Source organism: Uloborus diversus, chromosome 9 (genome assembly GCF_026930045.1).
Source record: "Uloborus diversus isolate 005 chromosome 9, Udiv.v.3.1, whole genome shotgun sequence".
Taxonomy (NCBI): domain Eukaryota; kingdom Metazoa; phylum Arthropoda; class Arachnida; order Araneae; family Uloboridae; genus Uloborus; species Uloborus diversus.
Window position 1 is genome coordinate 92187400 of NC_072739.1, and position 23069 is coordinate 92210468.

Here is a 23069-nt window from a genome sequence, read left to right on the forward strand (position 1 = left end):
GGCGGGGGAGGGGGTGTCAAATTAAAAACGTTCTTGCATTTCTACAAGATTAGAGTAGATATTTGAAGCCGTTTTGCAAGAATATCGTCATAGTCTTCATCTATTTTTCAAATCCCTGTTAGCCTTTAAAATATAAAAATGTACAAATCATATCAAAAGTTCAATTTAAAGGAGCTAAATCACAGGACAATTAAATAGTCTCATTCAACTCGAACAATCTACCACCATTACGAGATTCTCGAATGAATATCGCTCGCTTAACTTCAATAAAAAGGAAACTGGAATTCAGAAACCCTTTACAGTTTCCATATACTACTTTATTGCATGTCTGTTAAATACTCACGCTCTATTATAGCAACTACAATTGTAATATGACATGACTATTCAGGAATTTCATGTTGCGTTATTTTTACGCAATGCGCGAAATAGTTGAAACTTCTAGACAGAACTTGTGTCGAAGCAATGGAATGTGTTGTTTCGGTTTATAGATCTGTAGAAAATAATTATCTTTTGTCAAATTTTCTGATCTCAAACATCAACATTGGCTTTCAGGATCGCCGGAATGCAAAAAAAAAAAAAAAAAAAAAAAAAAAAAAAAAAAAAAAAAGGAGAGGTAAAAACTTATGTACAGTATAACTTAGATTTAACGATATTCGAATTAACAATTTCCTTTATTTAGTGATACATTTCACTGGTTCGGATTTTGACTGAATTTTGTCTATGCTCCTCGATTTAATACCATCCTAGATTTAGCGATAACTTTTCCAGGTCCCTTGACAATCGTTAAATCGACGTCATACCAAGGAAGTTGAATATCTTGGTTATACTGTATATTTCTAGTTCGGCAAAACAGAAAGGGGCCCGAGGCATGATCCAGATTCCACTTTCCACGGGAGAAGCCGAAAGAATTTACCATTTGTTTGGATGAGTAAAATGGAAATTTAGGCTAAAATTTGAGTAAAAATATTCGGGCAATACTTTCTGCACAAGGGACAGGGTAGGAGTAAAACATATTTGAATATTTTTGTGCTGTTACTGAATGACAAAAGCGATAGAGAGATAGACAGACAGAAAGATAGAGAGAGAGTGAGAGAGAGTCTTTTTAAAAGTGAACGAAAAAAAAAAAACAATGAACGAACTATTTCTAACATTAAAAAAAATATTTATACAGGCTCGGCTCAATATATTTATTATTGAATACTAATGCTAAAGCTAATATATTTTTTAAATTGTTAAAATTTAAGAAGTAAATATTATTTTCAAGGGCAAAAATAATGTTCAAGCCGCCCATAAGCAGACTGAAAATCTGCCCCCCCCCCCACCACCATCTCCTCCTCCTCATCATCGTCTTAAAAGAAGTAGGAAATCTACCTTGACTTCATAAATGCAACTTAAACTTCCATAAAAGTCCTCATAGTTGAAAAACCAATAAACTAATGGAAAATGCCGGCTTCTTGTACTATTTTCAGGGCCATATATATATATATATATATATATATATATAACTAGAAAATAATTTCAGGGAGGGTTTTAAAACTTTCATGCGGAGCGTTGCGCTATTTGTGCTAATGTTCAAGTCATCGGGTTATCTATTATGAAAGCGTTTTATGCAATTGATATATATATGAAAGACATTTGAGTTTTGGAACAATATTTTTTGGAAATTTTTAAATATAAACGAACATTTAAATGTCAAACCAAACTTTTCGGGTGAGGGGGGGGGGGTTGAACCCTGACCCCCCCTTTCCCATGTATACGACCCTGGCTGTTTTAATCATTTATTTGGACGACACAGCAGATCCTATAATTCAGGACCAGTTATTACGTAATTGACTGCTAAAATGCAGCCCATTTTCATTATATGGATGAAAACAAACATTTGATAAAAATAAAAAAGTCTTAGTTTTATAAATTAAAAAATGTACTGATATTTCGTCCTTAAGAGTGGTAAAATTTGCATAAAACATTTATCGGTTATTTGAAACTTTATAAAATTTATACACATATTTTGGAAAACTAATATACGATAGATAATTAAGTAGCTTTAAAGTAGAAATTTCATTCGACAATGAAAACCATAGGCATTTTCTAGGCATTTTGGCCATAATGCCTAGAAATTTAAATTTTAGCCTGAAATGTGTCCTAAATAGTGTTGTTAATTTGAAGCCATTTTATCGATCTTTCCATAATATGGATCATATGCAAATGTAAAGCATCAAACATAATTGTACTTAATTCCATAAAAAGGTTATGGTTAGAATGGAGCCGTGATGTAAGTCATTTTAACATGGCTTCGAGTAAATGAAGGTTTTGTAAAATCATCTGGAAAAAAAAAAAGACTGCGTAAATTTTAATTTAAACCATCAATTAAAGATAGGTACTGTTTTGTTTTGTCATTATGAATCAACTTTTATCTAACGTTATTACTTGCAACTTATTTTGATGTTGAAATGAATGACTAACACCACTGTTACTGCGGTCCGTACTTACGGTGGGTTTATTGAAAGAATGTTGAATACGTGTAAGGAGTTATACATAGAAACGGACTCTAATTAGACCACTATCATTCACTTCAACAGCAAAAAAGGAAAGATAAATTTTGTGGACTTGTAGGGGGTCAATATATTTTAGTCGTTTTTGGTGCAATTGGTACACTTATTAGGGGAATTAAAAGAAATTGTTCCGCGAAAAGGAACCCAAAACCACCTTCTTTCTGAATTATGAAATACTTGACCAAAAGTGTTTATATTGGGTACACAGTGTATTATAGTAAAGGGTATCTTATAGACAAAATTTCAAGTTTGTAGGAAAACAATTAAATTAGTTATGGCACATCCAATATTTCAAAAACTTATACTACATATTTCTAAAATTAATTATTTCGTAAAAAATTGATAAAATGCGAAACAAACTTCATTATAAAATGTTCTAAAATAAAACATAATAAAAGCATTTGAAACGATTAGTTAAAGATTCGATATTAGAAAAAAAAAATCAGAGAAAAAACCTCGCTTTTCAGACGAGAATCCATGGTTGCAAAAATGAGCTACTCTCTATCTCCCAATCCTTAAATATGTTATTGTTGTCAATCTCGAAACGAAAAATTATTTCACAGATTATTATAGGCAGAATGTAAAAATTCAACTAAAAACAATCAAGCAATTTAATCAGTTATTAAATGATTAGCAGCTGTTTAAAGTGTATGTCCGGTATACCGGACGCCAGGTCTGAAGAGAATTGCAAAATGTTGACTTACACCATTATTGTAATCCTTCATATTTAGGCGATATTTACTACAATTTTCTCAGAAAGAAAATGTAATGATTTTTTTCACAAATAAAAATTAAAAAAAAACATATTCTGCATATAAATGTGTATATACATGTATATATGTGTATATATATATATATCTATATACATTGTAAATAATAATTAACAAAATTCGAAAAAATATTTATTTTATTTCTGAATAAAACTGACATAAATTCAACATTCTATTAAAATCTAATGAAAATCTCTCGCCTTTACAAGGAGTAAGCATAATGAGAAGCATTTACTTACATTCCAAAATGCTTAGCAGAATCAACAGATCTTTTTAAAACTTTACAACGTTCTTTTATACATATGCTTAAAAAAGTAGGATATAAAATCATCGTATGTGCTAACATCATACAAGGATACGTATTTCTTACAAATCACTATAACTCGTAGCCAAGTGTCTAATTACATTGGAAAATCACGTACTTACCTCATGATACATGGTGTTTGCATTTCAGCACAATTTCATCATCCAAAATATTGCGATATTACTTTCGCACACTATAATTACTTCTCTTAGAGCATATACATTGATTAATCAGCTGTTAATTATAGTTAGCTATATTACAGCTTTTGTTCGATTATGGAACTGAACATGTAGTTCTCTTAACAAAATGGCGAAACATTGTTTCTGGCTACCATGCAAACATGGCTCTATATTCAACTATTAAGGATTATTTGCCAATGAGCTGCACAGACTAGTCACAAACTTCATCTTGATTTGAAACAAAAGCTATTATATACAGCATATCCCTGAACTGAAAAATAATCCGCAACACATGTCTGTTTTTTCAGTCATTGTCCACCGAAATTGGTGGGGGTTCTAAATTTGGCGGAGGTGTATTCGGTTCCTTCGCCAAATTGAGCAAATTTTCTACATCGTTCGGACTGGGTATAATCAAAGTTTTGGCGAAGCCAGCGACATTATTGGGTGTCTTGGCTGCCACGTTATTACCGACTGTTGACGACGAAAGTGTCACGGACAACGTGGAATTATTCTCTACAGAAGAAGCAGTAGTTTCCTGAGCTGTGCTGTAGTGTTCAGATGAGTCGGAGTCGTTGCCGTTGACCAATTTCTCGGGTTGAGTATTATTGTTGTTTTCTGAAACAGCCGATTCATCCGTAACTGATGATTCTTTGTTGGAAAATATCGGCCTGTACAAGGATTGGACGGATATTCTTTCTAAAGCCGATTTGCCATTTTCTTCTGGAGATGACTTCGATGGTGCTTTCTTCTCCAGTGGTGAACTGTCTGGAGAAATATTTGTAGTCGTTTTGGAAGACAGTCGCCAACTTGTATCTAGTCCTGGATGAGTACTGGCTGGAGGAGGACTTGGCAGCTTCTCATAATGTGTTAAATCTGGCTTGATGACGGGTATGCTAATAACTACTGGCGATAGGTTTGGTACGGTAGAACTTCGGGTAGTAATGGAATGTTTCACGGTAGTGCTTTCCCCATTATACTGAGGAGTTGCAGAACCCAAGTAGGGGATATCATCCATGGAATCGTCATCATCTTTCAAAAAATCTTTCACTTCTATAAGCTTTCTGGCAGGTGTTGAAGTAACTTGTGCTTCGTGAGAGATTTCGGACTTGAGCAATTCAATTTCGTCTGGAAGAGGCCCGATATCTAAGTCTATTGTCTCTAAGTCTGGTTTTTCGGGAAGTGATACATTGGAGATATCTGAGACAATGCCATCCATTTTGGAATTGAAGGTAGCAGTGATATCATTAAGTAATGTTTTGGATTCTTCTTTGATATCATCTTTGAGAACAGATACATCAGCTGCGACTTTTTCCAGATTTAATGTTTCTGTTATTTTTATTATTTCGCTGTTGGTGGATTCGATCAATGCCTCTTCAAGTCCAGCCTAAAAGAATAAAATATAATAATTAGGCAGAGTTGAAACAATGTACCGGGCATATACTAAAATTTGGTTTTATGGGAACCCTAAAATAAAGGCAGAAGTTTCACGTTGGAGACAAATCCTTAACATTTTTTATCAATACTTTAGCTTGCCATTTTGAAAAACCAAATATTTACAAGAAATAATATTTTAATTTTCAAAGTTTCACGTTAGTTACGCTCAAATGATGTAATTCAACCCCATAGTTCTTGGGTTTAACGCACATTATTATTACGAATCACAATATCGTAGTTTATAATACAAATGTGAGGATTTATGACCTCCACCATACCAAGGTAAATTTGGGATTCGATAGTGACCATGCTAGTAGAAACTTTTTGCGAACATATTGTAAATGCGAAACAGATGTCCACGTAAAAGTAACTCAAAACTTAAAGCTAAAAAGCGAAAAATCAATTCAAATAATGGAAATAATCATAAAAGCAACATTAGAGAAGGAGGAAAATCTTTTTTCTTTTTTCTTTTTTTTCAACACTTACTTGATTTTAAAAAGAAATCTTTTTAAGGAAATTACTCGAACAGCTTAATATGTAGCCTGACTACACTATGAACCGTAAACTGCTTTTTTCCCTGCTGTTGTACAACATTCTGAAGATTCAGTACCAAATTTATACAATCCACTGAGCTTTAAATCTATTCTAAAAACAGATTTTAGGGTGGAACAAATTTCAAAAATTAATTCGCTTAAGTCCACCGTTGACCAACCATCTACCAACCGATTGTGCTACTAGGGGGTGCAAAGGGTTAACAGTGCGTTGCGATAGAAAATAAATAAATAAATAAATAAATCCGAATTATTTCACTTCATACTACGAGGAAGGATAGGAAAGATTTTTTCTTTTTTAAAGGAAATAGTTTGGCAGTATATTTAATAAATAAGGGATACAAAAAGCCCCTAGAGCGAAGGGTTAAATCACAAAAATGACATCAGTGACACATATGACCACTGACTAAGGATTAGGTATTACGTAGTGTTTGTATCTAGTGTTTTACAATAACGGTTAGATATTACAGAATTCAGTAATTTGTGATGTGTAAGCTCAAAAGTTGTTTTAATTTCACAGAACTAATGAATTTTTTTTTTTCAAAATGATTGTGTTAAAAGTGGAATACTTACATCCCAACGTTTTAGCGGGCTGACTTCAGCATCGTTTGTATCTCCTTCCTTGTTTTCATCGTAATCGACCTCAAATGTTGGAGCTCGGAGAATTTTTTTCTGTTTTATTAGGTTCTCACCAGGAAGACTTTGCTGTGGATAAACGAAGTTGTGGTTAATCTTTGGGAAAATATTGATTGAAAACAGATACACATTAGGAAAAGGATTTTTACTTGTAAAAACTATAGATGAATGAGTCAAGAAGGTAAAATAGATATAGATGCTAGATTACTGAGCTATAACAGTCCTTTATGAACTGAAATTTATAGGGTAGAAAAAGTTTTGCGTCATGTCTTTATGTTTGACGAAAGTCAGTGCCGGATCTAGAGTGAAGAAAACAGGGGTCTTTGCCCCGGCCGGCAAGTTCTTGGAGCCGGTTAATCTAACCTATTTCTGTATTTTTTTCGTTGAAACTCGAAATTAAAACCTAGATGGTTTAAGATGGATAAGGGCGGCAGTTTGAAGATCGAGGAAAAATCAAAAGTTCGGCACTGACGAAAGTTGAATGTTTCTGCAAGTTCAATGGATTAGATCAAATAACAACTTTTCACATTGTAAGTAAATGATAGCACACAGGGTGAATCTGAAAAAGTTGACCAAGCTTTAAGATGTGATTGAGCTGTGGGAGAATTAACCATATTGCATACGTCTCAATTGCAAGGGCCCCGAATGAAATTCAAAAATGATAAATGTTAAGTTTGAGGTGGTGACGTTTGAACTATGGAGCTCCATGACTGCAACCTGATGAATCTGAGATGCCAAATTTGGAGTTAAATTCTGACATGAAAATATACATAAGAAAAATATACAGTAGACTCTCACAAATCCAGATCAGTAAGTAATCCGGAATTTTATGTGTTAAAATAAAAAATCCGTAAAACCTGCATGTTGATTTCGCATTATATAAATGACCTATATTTTGCACCTTTGGTGCTCCATATTTCATATAGGGGAAACAATATCAAAATTAACGTTATTTATGATTCTGCCGTCTGCCACATCAGTCTTGATTTTCGAAAGTCCACTGCACATCGAGATTTTATTAGTAGATAGGGTAATGCCACCAGTCACAGACATGCTTAAGACATCGCTCTCAGGTTAACTCAACTTTCTGAGCCTTTCAAAGCATTTAGGATTTTAAAACTATTCTTTCATGCAACAACATCTCATCTAATGTTTGGTTGCTTCTGGATCCTCTGAATTAGTTAATTCTACTTTTATTTGCTCAATTTCGAAAAACGGTTCGACCCCCCATTACCAGACACCGAAAAATCTGATGATACCCAGAAACAGACAGGATGAGGAAAGGATGAGTAACAGACCAAATTCCTTTTATCTCTTTAAAATGTGCAAAAGTTCTTTATACTTAGAACTAAAACCTTATTAAATTCAAATGAACATGAAACACCAGCTGACCTCGTGGTGGCTGTTCATATAACCTTCCACCACTGCCTTGTAAATACTAACTGGCTCGTGAAATTCACTCTGAGAACACTAGATGGTTGCACCGTATTCATTGGCCACAGAAACATCAGTTTTACCCGCCTAAAAGGCTTATTGTTTGAATCCAAACTTATGACTATGTGTTACTGAATTTTTGTCTGTTATTGGTAACCCCATCCTAGAACGCTTTCAATTTCGTCCAACGTTAATGTTAAGAGTTTCCACCATGTGTCAACCAACCTGCAAATCAAGTGATACGGCCCTCTCCAAAATGGCAGCAGCAGTGGAGGCCTTGTGGGTCTTTGGGTCCAGCTTCGTCAAGTCTCCCAGAGACGAAGCTTTCCTCTTTCCCGGACTTGAAGGTTCCGAAGTGTCCTGACCCCTACTTGAAAGAGAAGAATTGTCGGATGATCGGATGTCCGGTTCAGAGGTGGGCTGACTGGAAGGCAGGTCTGGAATATCTGACGAAGGCGGGGCTGGAGGATCAGGTAACGGAGGATCTGGTTCAACAAGAACTGGTTCTGGTGTTACTTTCTAGAAAAGATCAACATGCAAAATATCAGAAGATGTAAGTCACCTCTGACGAATGTGTGAGCTTAGAAATATGATTGTGTTCAAGTACCTTAAAAAAATAAATAAATAAATAAAATAAAGTGAATAAATAAAACGCAGCAAAGGTGAAAATTTTAAAAAAATTTCAAAAGTTTTCTGATTACCAGTGTGCTAGAACTAGTTTATATTAGCCTCTAAAAACATTTTTACTTCGAATAAAAGTACAAATGATTACTAGGTGTATCTTTAGCTGTATAGGACGTTAAAAAAGAAACGTTTTGCAAAAGTTCTGAACTGTTGCTTTTAGACAAAGCATGGAACCAGTGTTTTCATCGGCTGTATTGTCGATGGAAACGACTGTTTTCCATCTACTTGATTTGTTGCAAAATTGATTTCTCCGAATCTTTTTGCTTTGAAGAATCAGGCTCTGTCGTTCTATTAATAAAGTGTCTGGGACAACGTGGTCTCTGGGATGCTAATGCTTAAACTAACTAAACCGTACCATGACGCATGGAGTTTAACATTGGGTGGTTGGAGTCCTGTCACTAAGAATCTTTCCATTGATATGAGCGACCGGATGCACAAGCGCAGACCGAATTTACCTTTTGGAAAGGAAGGGAGGGTCTAACAGGCGTTCAAGTACATAACCTACCATACTAGGACTGGTAAAGTATATTAATACATTGCGTTTTGGGAGTCTGCCCCTCTGGGAAAGTTTTCGGGACGGACGAGAGAATGAGTGTCATTGCCAGACATAGTACATGTAGATAAAGCTCTTGGATTAAAAAAAGAATAACGCATCCTTACTGTTAATTCAGAAGTCTGTTCATCCGTCCTGTGTATTACAGCTTCAGTTTTAGGTGCAGGGGGTGGTGCTGGAGCTCTTCTTTTAGCAGGTGTCCCAGCTTTGCGCGGGGGTGCAGTTGGCTTCTCGCCGTCTCCGTTTTCCTCGGCAAAGACCGGAGGTTCCATCTGTATACGTGTCTCGGAAGGCGAGGCATTTGGTTTCTTTTCCTGTATTTCGGCATTTTTCTCCACTCCGTCATCTGACAGAAGAAAATAGGAAAAAGGATTTTTAAACAGAATTTTAGAAGCTAAATTTTCTGCAGTACATTTATCATATACACAAAAAAATAATCCGATGAGTGGAGAATGTAATAAAGTGAGGCTTGAATTTGTATTCTGAATGAATGAATTATGTGTTCTTAACCCGAAATCACTCGCGCAGGGCGCTTTGTACACCTAAACAGTAGTGCTGTAGTTGGGAAAAATATATTTGGGAGAACTCATCAAGGGGTTCTGGAGGACTGACAAAAAGATGGAACAAATTCACATTACATTTGGAATATTTTTACAAAACAACAACAAATATTTAAGGAGACAGCTTCCCCTCACGTGTCCCTCCCCCCCCCAATAACGGCATTGTCAGACAAGAAAGAAATGATGGATTGCAAAAACAGGTGCTAGTGATGCGGTATTAATTACTTAGAATTCTGTAGCGAATTGGGTTGCTTTCGTTGGCGGCGATTCGAGGGGGGGGGGGGGGAACCATCGCCCCTCCCCACGTTTTAGTTTTTTTTCTTTTTTATTTTCCAATTCAGGAACTAAAACTTAAATTATAAAAAAAATAAATGTCAAAATTTTCAGAACATATTTATTTGTTTTACACTTATTTACAAAACACTATTTAGCACAAGCAGTAGTTTTTAGTTTATGTACCCATTGTTTAGATATTAGTAAATCAATTGTTTTACTTAAACAAGCCATATTTGTTCAATGAAATTATTACCAAGTGTTTGTGCATCTCAAAATACTTCGGGGTAAATAATGTAAGTCTAATTCATGTCTAAGTGTTTCTTAGGAGAACGTTATTGTGTACAAAATTCATCAAAATCTTAATAAAACCGTGAGTTAAGTTGTCAGAATTACATTAATTACCACTCATCTGCTCTCAAAACAAGCTCTAGCAAAGTTTTGTCCTTTTTTAATCTTATATCTTTTTTTTTCTTTGTTGCCACTAAACGTTTTATGGGCTTAAGTTACTTTTTTTTCTCCCCCCCCCTAATAGCGTAACTAGGGGTTGGCAGGAGTGGCTCTCGCCAGAGGAGCAGCAGCCGGGGGGCGGCATTTCGACTGATCAAAAAAAAAATTTAAGAGTTTTTTTTTTTTTAATCAGAATTTGAAAAACGTTTTGAAAAAAAAAAAAAAAAACTCGCAAGAAAAAGAGCTAGAAGGAGCATATATATACATATACACACACACACACACACATCTTCTACTGAGAAGGAACATTGGGCATCATTGAAAACAATTCTAAAAAAGGAAACAAGGAAAAAAAATTACAATGCTGCCTCCTATTTGTCGAATCAATTAAACAAAATGTTCCAAGAAAAAACATTTTTTTTGAGGTCGCAATGACCTCTGGTGACTTCCTACGAGGGCGACCCTGGGGGGGGGGGCGCAATTTCTTTAATTCGGCAGGGGCGCTAGATCCCCCCATAGTTACGCTACCCCCCCCCACTTTTCAGTCCCAATCGCCGCCTCTGGTTGTTTGCGAAATTTTAAAAGTATTCTTTCTGAAAGAGCTTGCTTAAAAACTAGGAAATAACTTATTTTTTAAATAATCTGAAACAGTTTAATATTTTTTAACAATTATTTTAATCGGTGCGCAGATTGAAATTCCTTTTTTAAGCTTTTGCACATGACATCACAAGTGATAAAATGTCAACAGCGCAAATTATCATGTCCTAGCAACGCGTACACATTTAACTCGCCAATGGAGAATGGTCAAAGTACATCACTTGCGATGTCATAAATATCGCTCCTTATTTCTAAGAAAGGACATTTAAAAAAAAATAAATAAAAACTACACTGTTGGGAAAATAAACGTTTTTTTTTTTGGCTCCATTCTATTTATTTATATATTTATTTTCTGCTTATTCTATCAATTTCAGTGATTAAAAGTAGTACTTTTGACTGATGGAAATAACCCAGTTACCATGCCAGGAAAAACTAAGGACATGAATGGTGTTCTGCCATTGTTTATGACTCTTAAGATTTCAAGTTAACTGTGTGTAACAAACCGTAACTAACATAATGTTGAAGAAGCAGCGGGGATAAACCCACTTCCGAATCACTCAACACACGTCTTATACGCTGAAAATACGGAAAATATACGTTAATAAACGGTACTTTACCAGCAGAAGGAGGAATTGGTTTGTCTTCAGAGGTATCTCTTGCAGGTTTAGGAGGAATTTGCTTAGCCTGAGATGCAGGGGCTTCCGTCTTCACCAATGTTTGCTCCACTCTGAAACGGGAGCTCTTGATTTCCTTCTTAGAACAGGCTTCTTTTTCTTCCTTTGGCGAGGCTTAAATAAAAATTAAATTCAAGAAATGAGAATGATGCAAGATCTTATGTTCTACAGTTTACAAATTTCAAAACAGTGAACCAAAAAAAAAAAAAATCACGTATATTAGTTTGGTTTGGAGCGTTTCTGCATATTTGTACGGTAAAGCCTCTGATAAAAGGCACTTTGTGCTTATAATTTTCAGATATTCACCCAGACACATTTCAAGACTTTTCCCTTCTGTCTGAATTTTTAAATTCAGGCAGTGAGAAGCAAGGAATGTAAGTGGACTTTTTTAAAGTTATGGATAAAACCTGTGCAAATTTCAAACCAAAGGTAGGGTTTCATTGAAAAGTTTTTTTAGATCATGCTGTACAGCAGCACCTACCAGTACTACTAGTACCATCTCTAGCCCCAAAATAGATAACATCTTCTTCTATCATTTGTACAAGCTATCTCCAATTTTTTAAATTTTAGCATTTGCTTCTTTGCTTTTTTCCTCCTTTGCTTTAAACGTATAAATAATGAAATTCATTCTTTCGAAGAAAAGAACAAAGTGTCTTCTTTGCATTAAACTATTGCATTTTAAAGGGAAAATAAAAAACTATTTCAAAAATTCTTTTTACTGAATTAATTCCGAAACATAGCTAAATCTTTGTAGATTTTTACTCGGTGGCATATCAATAAATATCATACGTTTTCTTTGGACAGAAGTACTTCTAAAATTAAATTCATCCTTTAGCGATAGGGACTTTGTGGGTTCAGTATTGCGTTCAATATTAAATGCAATAGCGTGTTCGGAATTGGCTGAGTTTGGGCACTCCCCAGAACTCTTTTTTTTTCATTGTTTTACCCAATCCTGAATTTAATTGAATTCAGTGATCTTAAAGAAGAGTTCGAAGATCGAGAAAGCGACTTATTTCTTACTTATCACTATACTAACCTGATTTCACGTGATTTGTACAAAGTACAACAGGTAATTACAAGCACTATTCTTCATTTGTTGTGAAAAAACATCACATTCATAAATTACTTTTTTCAGGAAGTATTATTTGCACTTCCCTCAGTTAATAATTGCTTTAACACTTATTTCGAGATTGAAATTCAAGACAGAACCTTCGAGAAGGCTATTCGACTAATCTCAAACGATACCAATGTGTGGGTAGACAACTTTCATTGAAGGGTTTTTCTAGATCACGCTGCATAGCAGCACCTGTCTGGGCTACTAGAACTGTCTCTTGCTCCAAAACACAGGAGAGATTCATATACCATTTGTGCTGGTTAGCTTCAAATTTTTAATTTTGGTACTTACACCCCTTTGCCTCAATTCCTACACTAACCTGTTGACTGGTCAGTTTTTATATGAAATTTACATGCGGTTCTATACCAAATATGAAACAGCAGTTTTTTTTTTTCAGTAATTTAGTTTGTTTCAGTAATTTATTTATTTGGACTAGCCCTGATTCGGGGGAAAAATGGTAGTTAAGACCCCAAACTAGGAAAAAATGTATATGCATCTACATGAAAGTTATAAGATAATGCTGAAATAATTTTGTATCTGTGGAATACGCTAATACACTTGAGTAGTGTGACTCGGAAAAGATAAAGCCTGACCTTGAGGGAGTAGGGAAGTTTTTCTTCTTCAGAAGAATAAAAAGTTTAGAGGAAGAATTGGTCCTGTTGCACAGAGCGAAGTGATTGTAACAGTTCATTGTTAGAGATTAAAGCTTACATCGACCACTTTTTTATGCCTATATCTAATACATTATAGGCGTTGTTTCCAAGTGTGCTTTATATTTTCGAATACATTGTCCCCTCCCTCATCTGTTTTATTGTGTCCTGAAATGAAAAGGCGATTTTTTTCCAAAGAACGTATGATAATTTAGAACTTTTAAAATGTTTTTGAAACGAATCAAATTTTGAAGAGTGTAATTAAACAGCTCCAGAACATCAACCAACAAATGGGGAATAACGACCCCGATTAGTACTTGTATTTATACATGTTCTTCCTCTCAGAAACTGGTTTTCTCACTCCTATTTTAGCAATGGAATCATTTAATCCGGTCGGAATTAACTTCTCGGGAACTAAACTGCAGCATTAATATTATTAGCGTCAGTCAATAAATAACAACACAGAGGCAATAAAACAGACTTTATTCGACATTCTTCAAAAATACTGACCGAAATTGTTTAAGCACTCATCCCACTGAGAAATTAGTCGCATAATTATGTGCTCATAAAAGTCCTTTGGCTGCTGCTGGCACCAGTTACACGTGCACTCCTTTACTTCATCGTCCAAATTATATTGTAGTCCCCGAAGCGCCTTCTTCAGTTCTTCAAAGATGTGGAATCACGTAGGGATAGATTTAGACTATAATGGGTGTGGTTAAAGATTTTCAACTTAAATTTCCGTAAAAGTTCTTTTTTTTTTTTTGCATTGACTATCGTCTAGTGTTGTCATGCAACAGGATGACAGCACGTGAAAGTTTACCGGGGCCACACACAGCCAATGCAAGAAGAACCTTTTCGGAAATTTAAGTGGGAAATCTTGAACAAACCCCCCTTATAGTCCAGATCTATCCTTATGTGATCCCACATCTTTGGGGAACTTAAGAAGGCACTTAGGGGACAACGATTTCATTTGGACGATGAAGGAAGGGAGTGCATGCGTAATGGGTGCCAGCAGCAGCCAAAGGACTTAAATGAGCACGGGAATAATGCGACTAATTTCCCAGTGGGATAAGTGTTTAAACAATTTCTGTCAGAAGTTTTGAAGAACGTCTAATAAAATCTGCTTTATAGCCTCTGTTTCGTTATTTATTGACTGACCCTCATATATTCTGATGACTTCAAAACGTAGGGAGAAAAAAGTCCACTTATATGTTGAACCGCGATGATTTCCTCACCTTGTTCTGTTTTTACTGGCTCTGGGACTGTAACTGTAGTTACTTTATTTGCAGATTCACAGCTGGAAGTACTGGATTTGCGACTGCCCTTGTTTGTGGTGATCACCATTTTCGTGGCAACGTCCTCCACGGAGGGTTTTGTGAGTGCAAGGGCTGCTCGGGCTTTTGGTCCACCATTGGTAGCTTCCACACTCTGAGAACGCTTCGGAGTTGCTGAAGATCCGGATTCCCTTTGACTACCTGCAATAAATAAAGGAATCCTTCAGAAGAAGAAGGGGGAAAAAAGCAGCATTGTTTAATTAAATGCCTCTATTGTCTGTTTTTTTTTTCTGTGTATGAGACTATGTGTATGATTTACTATGAATGTTTAGCAATTTAAATTAAATGCTCTTTCAATCTGCAGTTTTTCTTTGAGGATATATGAAAATCTCAGACTAGGAAAATCTTAGTTCTAAAACAACATCGTGACTCACAAGGGTGGATCCAGAAAATGTTCAAGGAGGGGGCGATTATTTTTTACTCATTGCTCTTCGAAACTTCAATTTCTAAACATTTTCGAAGGAGTATAATAAGCCCCATCGCATACCTTTACGTAGTCAAAGATGTTTACAGTTGTGTTTCTTTCAAAAAATATCCAGGGGAAGCCCTTGGACCTACCTTTAATATCATCGAACTATGATCATCTAAAATTGAAGTTTTGAAACTTCAATCTCGAAAAAAATCGGGTAGAAAGTTCCGGTCCCTACCTCCAGAGTAATAAGAGATGAACTACTATAGCGTTTTTAAGACTTCGGTTCCGGGAAAATTGCAGGGAAGAGTTCTCTTTCTCCTAATGCCACCGAAGATTATGTAAAATTGCTGTTTTTGGAACTTTAATATCGAAAATACACATGAAGAAAGTTGTTGTATCTTGCTCCTCAAGGAGGGGGCGATAACCCCCAGCGCTCCTCCCTTGCATCCGTCCTTGGTGACTCGTAATGTTGGGAGATCAGTTTGCGTTTGCCCTCTTAACGCCGACTTATTTTTGACAGTAACAAAGAGGCTTGTTGAAGGAGAGGCGATCAAATTGCTGAAAGTATTTTTACAGCGCTTTGTGGTAGGAACCAAATGATTTCCAAGCCCAGAGTTATCCCGTCATAAGATTGGTTTGTCTCTAGTGATTAATTTAAGGCTGTTTAATTGCATTCCCTCTCATCACTTGATGCAACTGTCTAAAGTAGATATCTACTATGGTTTATTTACAAAATCCCATACACGTGTGGTGAACAATGACACACAGACCTCCAAACACATTCGATCTGCATGTTTTGGGACAAAATTGTTTTAGGATGGCTCGTCTCTGCCTTTTTATTCAACATTCATGACAAAAGCTTAAAGTTCTAAAAGTAATCCATTCATTTCACTCAGAAATTCATAAGAAAAATATTCGCTTTTAGACTGAGAAATTATAGAACGGAAGAAAAATTCATACGGATACGATTGATAGATCTTGGCGAGGTGGAGAGGATGAACCGGCAATTAGTTTAAGTTTTTTCAGTGATGATTGTCTGAAGTAGTGATGCAGTGAAGGAAGGATGGGAGGTGTAGGGTTGGCTATCCATTTTAAAAATCCTTGGTTTCTAGTCATATTGCCTATCCTAGTATATTAATATGTGTACCAGGACTGTATAACCAAATCTTCCATCCTCTAGTAGCAAATTCTAGCTTGTTATGATCAAAGATTCCTGAACAAAATTCTGGTTGTGCTAGGGGTTATGTGGAGAACTGAAGTTTCTCCGTAATTTTTTGGAAACCAAAAAAGTGGATCAAGTGGATTTGGAAAACAAAGCAGATCTTCATCCAGCTGTAGAACGATAGCAGCTGATAAGAATGACATTTCTATAGAAATATCCTAAGAATTAAATCATTTCTAGATCGCTAGTAACGTTTTTTACCTTATATCTGGCTTGCTTGCAATTTGAGTTGAAGTCCGATATCATATGTGACATTAGATGTTTCAATATTTTATTGCTCGAATGCGGATTTAAAAATTTTTAAAGAAAACAAATTTGACTTCCACTGGTAGTTTAATCAAACTAAGTGTGATACTTCAGGAATTATTCGCAAAACTCAAAATACCTTAAAAATTCGAATTGACAACATTCGAACAAGCAAAGATTGACCTTTCAAATTAAAACTTGATCACGGAGGACAGATGAACTGGAACGGACGTCTTTATTTTTTAACTAGTGGTACCCGCACAGCTTTGCCCCTAATAGAAAAATTAAAAGGTCTTTTGGTTCGCCTGTATATTTACAAATAATGTATGGTGAAGTTTGTCGCCAATTGGCTTGTACATATGTTACAGTTCCACGTTATGATAATTTCGTATCTCGCAATTGGCTTGTGCCCATGTTACGGTTCCACGATAATTTCGTAATTTACTCGTCCATCTTATGATAGTTTTGTTTTTAAAATTGGAATAGAAAAAGAACCACATCGAATTTTCGAAAAATCGCTTCGAGGTGCACACCCCCATACTACAAACTAACTTTGTGCCAAATATCATGAAAATCGGCCGAACGGTCTAGGCGCTATGCGCGTCACAGAGATCCTGACAGACAGAGAGAGATCCGGACAGAGAGACTTTCAGCTTTATTATTAGTAAAGACTAAAGTTAGGTAGAATCAGCGAGAACGCGCAAGCAGTCAAGTTTCGCGTTGTCGCTGACTACTATTACAAAATGAAGTGATCCGTTTCCGCTTCGAGTTCACGCGCCATCTCTCCGTGGTCAAACTTCACCAAGCTGTGCAGAAGATTCAAAAACTTGCCTGAGACGGAATTATTCCCCAGGAAGAATCCTTCTTTTCCAATCTGCGTCAAGTCATCTATGGACTGGCTTCTGTAGAGTGGATGGAATAGCCTCCTTCTGCCGTCGCTGGTACGGAAGCTGGTAGAAGTGCCCCCGAGTCGTTTGGGAGAGTGTGTGGGCGGCAAGGGGTCAGCAGTAGCACTTTTCTCGATTTCTAGTCGGACATCGTACGGGGATGCATAAGATAGAATGGTAAGGGCGTCCTCGTAAACCATTGCAGCGAAAGACACAGTGACACCAATGATGCGATCTCCTGCTCAAAAAAAGAAATTGCAAAACTTGAGTATCCTACAGTTTTTACATTGCTTAAAAACTAGTGTTGTAACTGCAGGGAAAAAACGGGTTTATTCCCAGGACTAAATTGGGATTTTGGAGAAGGAAAGTTTCGAAATGTCTCCGGAATTTTCAAGCAGTTTAAAGAAAAATGAAAACAAAGAAAAAACTAGTATGTTGTGGCCATCACGAAACTTTCTTATATATATATATATATATATATATATATATATATATATATATATATATATATATATATATATATATATTGGGTTGTTCGGAAAGTCATTTCGTTTTTTTTTGGGGAACATGAAAGACAGTTTTCGTATAATGAATAAATATTTTATTAAATTATATATTGGCCATTCTGGTCCAACACCTTTTGCCATCTTTCTGGCAGTAACATAATTCCCCTCTCATAAAAGTTTTGGTCCTTGCTGGCAAAAAACTGGTTCAGGTGGTTTTTGACATCTTCATTTGAGGTAAAGGTTTTGCCATCCAAAAAATTTTGCAGGGACCGGAACAAATAGTAGTCGGAAGGCGCCAGATCTGGAGAATATGGTGGATGTTGCAGTACGTCCCATTCAAGCTGTAAAAGTTTTTGGCCAGTGACCAAACTTGTGTGAGGCTCCGTAAGGACATGGGGCACCCACACATCGAGCTTCGAGGTTAAGCCCATGCCTTTCAAATGGCCATAAACAGTCGAATTCGACAAATTTAATCTCTCACCGATCTCTCGTGTGGTTATTCGCCGATTTGCATCAACTAATGCCTTTATCGCATCTTTGTCAGCTTCGACCGGCCTTCCAGACCGTGGTGCATCTTCGACATCAAAATTGCCGGATCGAAATTTTGCAAACCAGTTCTGGCACTGGCGTACTGTTAACACGCCTTCTCCATACACATCCGTCAATTTTTTTCTCGCTTGGACAGCATTTTTACCTTTTCTGAAGTAAAAAAGTAAAATATGACGAAAATGCTGCTTATTGCTCTCCATATTTAAAAGGGCACCAACCAAAAACTACTGCGTAGAATTAATAGAACTTTTTCACACACAAGCCTTGCAATATCAGCTCTCAAGACATATAATGGTTATGCGGCTTAAGTGTGAAGTTGGTTTCGAAAAATCGTAATTTAGTCCTCTGACGGGAAAAAACGAAATTACTTTCCGAACAACCCAATATATATATATATTTTTTTTTTTTTTTTTTCTGATCCCTCCCCATGCTTCATGAGGAAGCAATATTCCCTACAAAAAACAAAATTACACATGCAAAAAATCATCCCAGTGTCTGAATTATTGCAAAAGCAAAGCAAAGAGCGAAAATTGAAATTTATTTTAAAAGCCTTGCTTGAATTAATTTCAAATATTTTATTTGTTAACAAACATAGGATGGCAACAGTTAAAATTTTTAAATCATTGAGATAATATTTCCGATCATTTCCATACAATTAAAATCACGAGAAATACGCAGACGGCAATCTATTACGATTTATCTTTCTTATTGTTGCATTAATAAAGCTATTTTTATTCGCAAAAAAAAATAAATAAATAAATAAATAAATTAATTAATTAATTAATTCTAATTTGAATTCCGAAACTTTGAATTCAAATTATGTTTTTCGCAATCACGAGTTGCGACAAGACCCTACTGGTTAGAGTTTTTGTTTCGAGAAACGGCTCCCCCCAAGCATGTCCCTCCTCCTGGGCGGTTACGTGTGTTTAGTTGTGTGTGTAGGCTTACGTGTGTGTACGTAGGCGTGTGTATGTGTGTAAAGGCGTGCGCACGTAGGGGAGTGTGTATGAACATGCGTGCGTAGGACATGGATGCCACCGCCCAGCAAAAGTGGATTTCGGTGGAAATTGCTCAGGACCAGCCGCGCCGCCGCCGGTGGACGGCGGTGCTGCAGCCCTGGTCCAAGCTGAAAAAGGAACCGTAACATCAAGGACAGTCAAATGAAAGCAATAAGCAATCGTGATTGCTCAAAAAAAAAAAAAAAATCAACACCTCTTGGAGCGATTGGCGTCAAAATTGAACCGAAGCCTGTTTACATATGGATTCATATATATATATATTCCAAATTTCAACCAGAACGTAGCATTACTTCTTGAGATAGGGCACTCACAATGGAAAAAAAGTTCCTGTTAATGGCAACATATGGACCAAATTTTGTTTGATTCCGCCAGTTACTTCCTGAGGAATAGCAAGCACGCGCAACTCAAAAAACGTCCCATTGCTCTACCCCCCTTGGAGGAATTCGCGCCAAAAACCAATGGGCACAAGTTCACATAGCGGCACATATGTGTACCAAATTTCGTTCGATTTCATGCGGTAGTTTTTGCTGTAGAGCGGCCACAAAAAACTGGTCACACACAGACGTGACACACATACACACACAGAGAGAGACAGACATTTTCCAAAAATAGTCGAAATGGACTCAGTACACCTCAAAACGTTCGAATCCATCAAAATTCGAAATTCAAAAATTTGCACGAATCCAATACTTTCTTCTATATATTAGATATAGAAGAAAGTAAAAAGCAGACTTATTTCAGGGTTTAAACTGTTCTGTTGTGATGGAAATTCTGAAAATTCCCGGGAGTTTTCAAAAAAAAAAAAAAAAAACATTAATCTTTTTCATTGAATGATTACATTTTTATGCTTTTGAAAGCTGGAATTGAAAATATGAAACGTTTTCTTTTAACTTGACTTGAATCTCTTTACGCTTCAGAGGCGCATTTTTTGAGGCAGCAATAACTATTACTGCTATTGCTCATGCCACTCTCCACTCTCAGCTCATATCTTCCACTCTCTCTCTTTTTTTTTAATGCAGTTACTCTGGTCGAATTCCAGCTGGAACAACCACAAGTTTGTTTCGCTCATTTATTGCCACGCTTCTTCATGCTGTTTTTGGTCTCTTCGTTTTCTTTAGTCATTAGGTGACCAGGTCAAAGCAATTCTTTCGTTTAAATTTAAATTTTATGGTACATAAAATGTGACGGACAGACACTCTTGTGGTTATTTGAATTGCCTAAATAGCAATTTTTTACTGATTTGTAATTAAATGCTTTGATTAATATTTTTTAACTACGGTAGAGAGAGAGAGACTTAAGTTCTAAGTCATAAAATTCGTAACTTATATTCTTACTTTTGGACATCAACTACTAATTTGAAATATTTTTTAACACAAAACATTGTTTTCCCAACAAGTATATTTCCAGCTTTTATTCAATTTTAAAAAACAGCAGCTTGTTATTGAGAACATACGCACAACAGTTTTTTGAAATGATATCATTGAGGAATATGTTTTGGGTCCAACATCAAGGCAAAAAATAATGGATACTGTTTCCTCTCAAAACTCGCCAAGGTTAAAGGTTTATGCTTCAAAATTCGCGGGTTTGACCCCCGTCACCGAAAATCTGTGGGTTTTTACACTTCCTCTAATAATTGCCTCTTTCGAACGAAACATAATGAACAGAAACACATGGTTTTAAAATAATTTTTAATCATAAAAACATGAGTGGTGCTTGAGAAGATTCAGATAAACGCAGTTTTTTATGCATGCTACAGATATTCAACATGTTCGGTGCTCCCACAGCCTCAGTGCTTACCGGTAATCCAGTTCTGTCTATATGGTCATTAGCATATTCCCGTCAATGCTCTTTTTCGCAGCAGTGGTGCGTTTCTTAAGATCTTATAGCATTGTCAGTTTCGTACTTCAGAGATGTCCTTCACGTTTTCACAAGGAATAACGTCAAATGGAGCAAGATCAAGAGGTTCTTGGGCGTGAAAGCAGATCTATATTGCCCATACCAATACATTATTTGTTGACTAAGGAACGAAAATGTTCGTTCTAATAAGGTTGCGTATATCGTGTTTCATCAACTGTACCTGCTTTAATCTTTCCTGATTCCGAAGCTGGTCCTCTGTGTAGAACATCCTTGACGAAAATACCATCCCTCATGTTGCCACAAATGTTGAAACCCAGACCAGTGAAGTCATGTCCACGAAGGGGTACTGTCACACGTTCCAAGTGCTGAAAAATCATTCATGCATTTAGGGTTGTAATATCAGAATTAATTACATTGATTGTATTTAGAGTTGTACTAACAAAAATACCCGGCGTTGCCCGGGTCAGCAAGTAATAATTATGAGAAACAACAGCTTTTTTTTTGAAGTGTATACTTTTTTTGGCGCGTTGAGCATTTTTGAGGTGGGGAAAAACCATCCATTTCGTGACACCGTCACCTCACCGACATTTAGAATACAGCGCATGCGCGGTTTCTTTCAGTTCCTTTACTACGTTACTTTGGTTGGGAACTGCGAACCTCAGTAACTCTGTTAACAGCACGTGAGTCTCATAATCCAATTCCTGAGTGAGCGTGAGTACGATCCTCACCGAGGTCATTGCATTTCTTTTCCAGTAGAAAGCATTTCCAAGCTTATATGATATTTTTGAAGTGAGAACTTCTTTAGACGCTTTGAGAATTTTTTGGGATGGGAAAAACAATAACGCATTTGATATCGGTGATATATGCTTTTGTTGTAGCCACTCTGCAAATGGACAGCTAATTGTAATGGTTGCTGTTTATATTTCACCGGCAAAGTTTATAAACGCAATATAACTTTGACTTAAAATGTATTCATTTTTTCTAAAGACGCTTCGGTATTACTTCAAAATAAAATTGGGAAGAGCTTTGATGATTTGCAAATGATTTTGAGTGGAGATTTCGACATCAACTTTGCAGATGACAAAAATCTACCATTAATTGAATTTTCAAATAGAGAATTTAATTTAATGATGTCCAATGATTGCAAATCTTAGTAACTCCAGATATAAAACTACAATTGATGAAGTCTTAACAAAATATTAAAATAGATTCAAATCAAAGTTTTCATTTCTAGTTTTAGTTACCATAAATCTATAGTATCAGTTTTGGAATTTAATGATAATAATGATGATGATCAGAGCGTAAAAGAAATCGTGATATTTTTGAAAAAATAAAAAATTGGATTTTTTTCATTTGAATGAGATTTTTTTTCCCGAAAGGAACTCTGAATTATCTGGCATGCCTCAAAATTTGAATTTTCCGGCATGCTGGTCAATTTCACGGCATGTCTGCTCTTTTCTGCTTAAGAGGGGTAATACGCGCGAGGGGTTTATTACGCGCAAAGTATATTATGTGTATTGTTTCTTATTTTTATGCATGGAAAACTGAATAACACAAACTAAGAATTTATTTTCAAATATTTCCTATACGGCATCAATATTCACTTTATGAACGAACTGAAA

The 23069-nt window shown here is 36.0% G+C and overlaps 1 protein-coding gene across 1 annotated transcript in view; it reads right to left on the reverse strand.

Moving 5' to 3' along the window:
• Positions 1-3441: 3441 nt before the first annotated feature.
• LOC129230591 (nascent polypeptide-associated complex subunit alpha, muscle-specific form-like) overlaps positions 3442-23069 on the reverse strand; it is a 162295-nt gene continuing 142667 nt past the window's right edge. The window contains exons 5-12 of the mRNA XM_054864996.1: positions 21668-21812; positions 17461-17754; positions 14651-14890; positions 11595-11765; positions 9205-9443; positions 8086-8379; positions 6364-6495; positions 3442-5189 (exon numbers count right to left, since the gene is read on the reverse strand). Of these exons, the coding sequence (XP_054720971.1) occupies positions 4110-5189; positions 6364-6495; positions 8086-8379; positions 9205-9443; positions 11595-11765; positions 14651-14890; positions 17461-17754; positions 21668-21812 (2595 nt within the window). The 3' untranslated portion in view covers positions 3442-4109. The remainder of the gene's footprint in view (positions 5190-6363; positions 6496-8085; positions 8380-9204; positions 9444-11594; positions 11766-14650; positions 14891-17460; positions 17755-21667; positions 21813-23069) is intronic.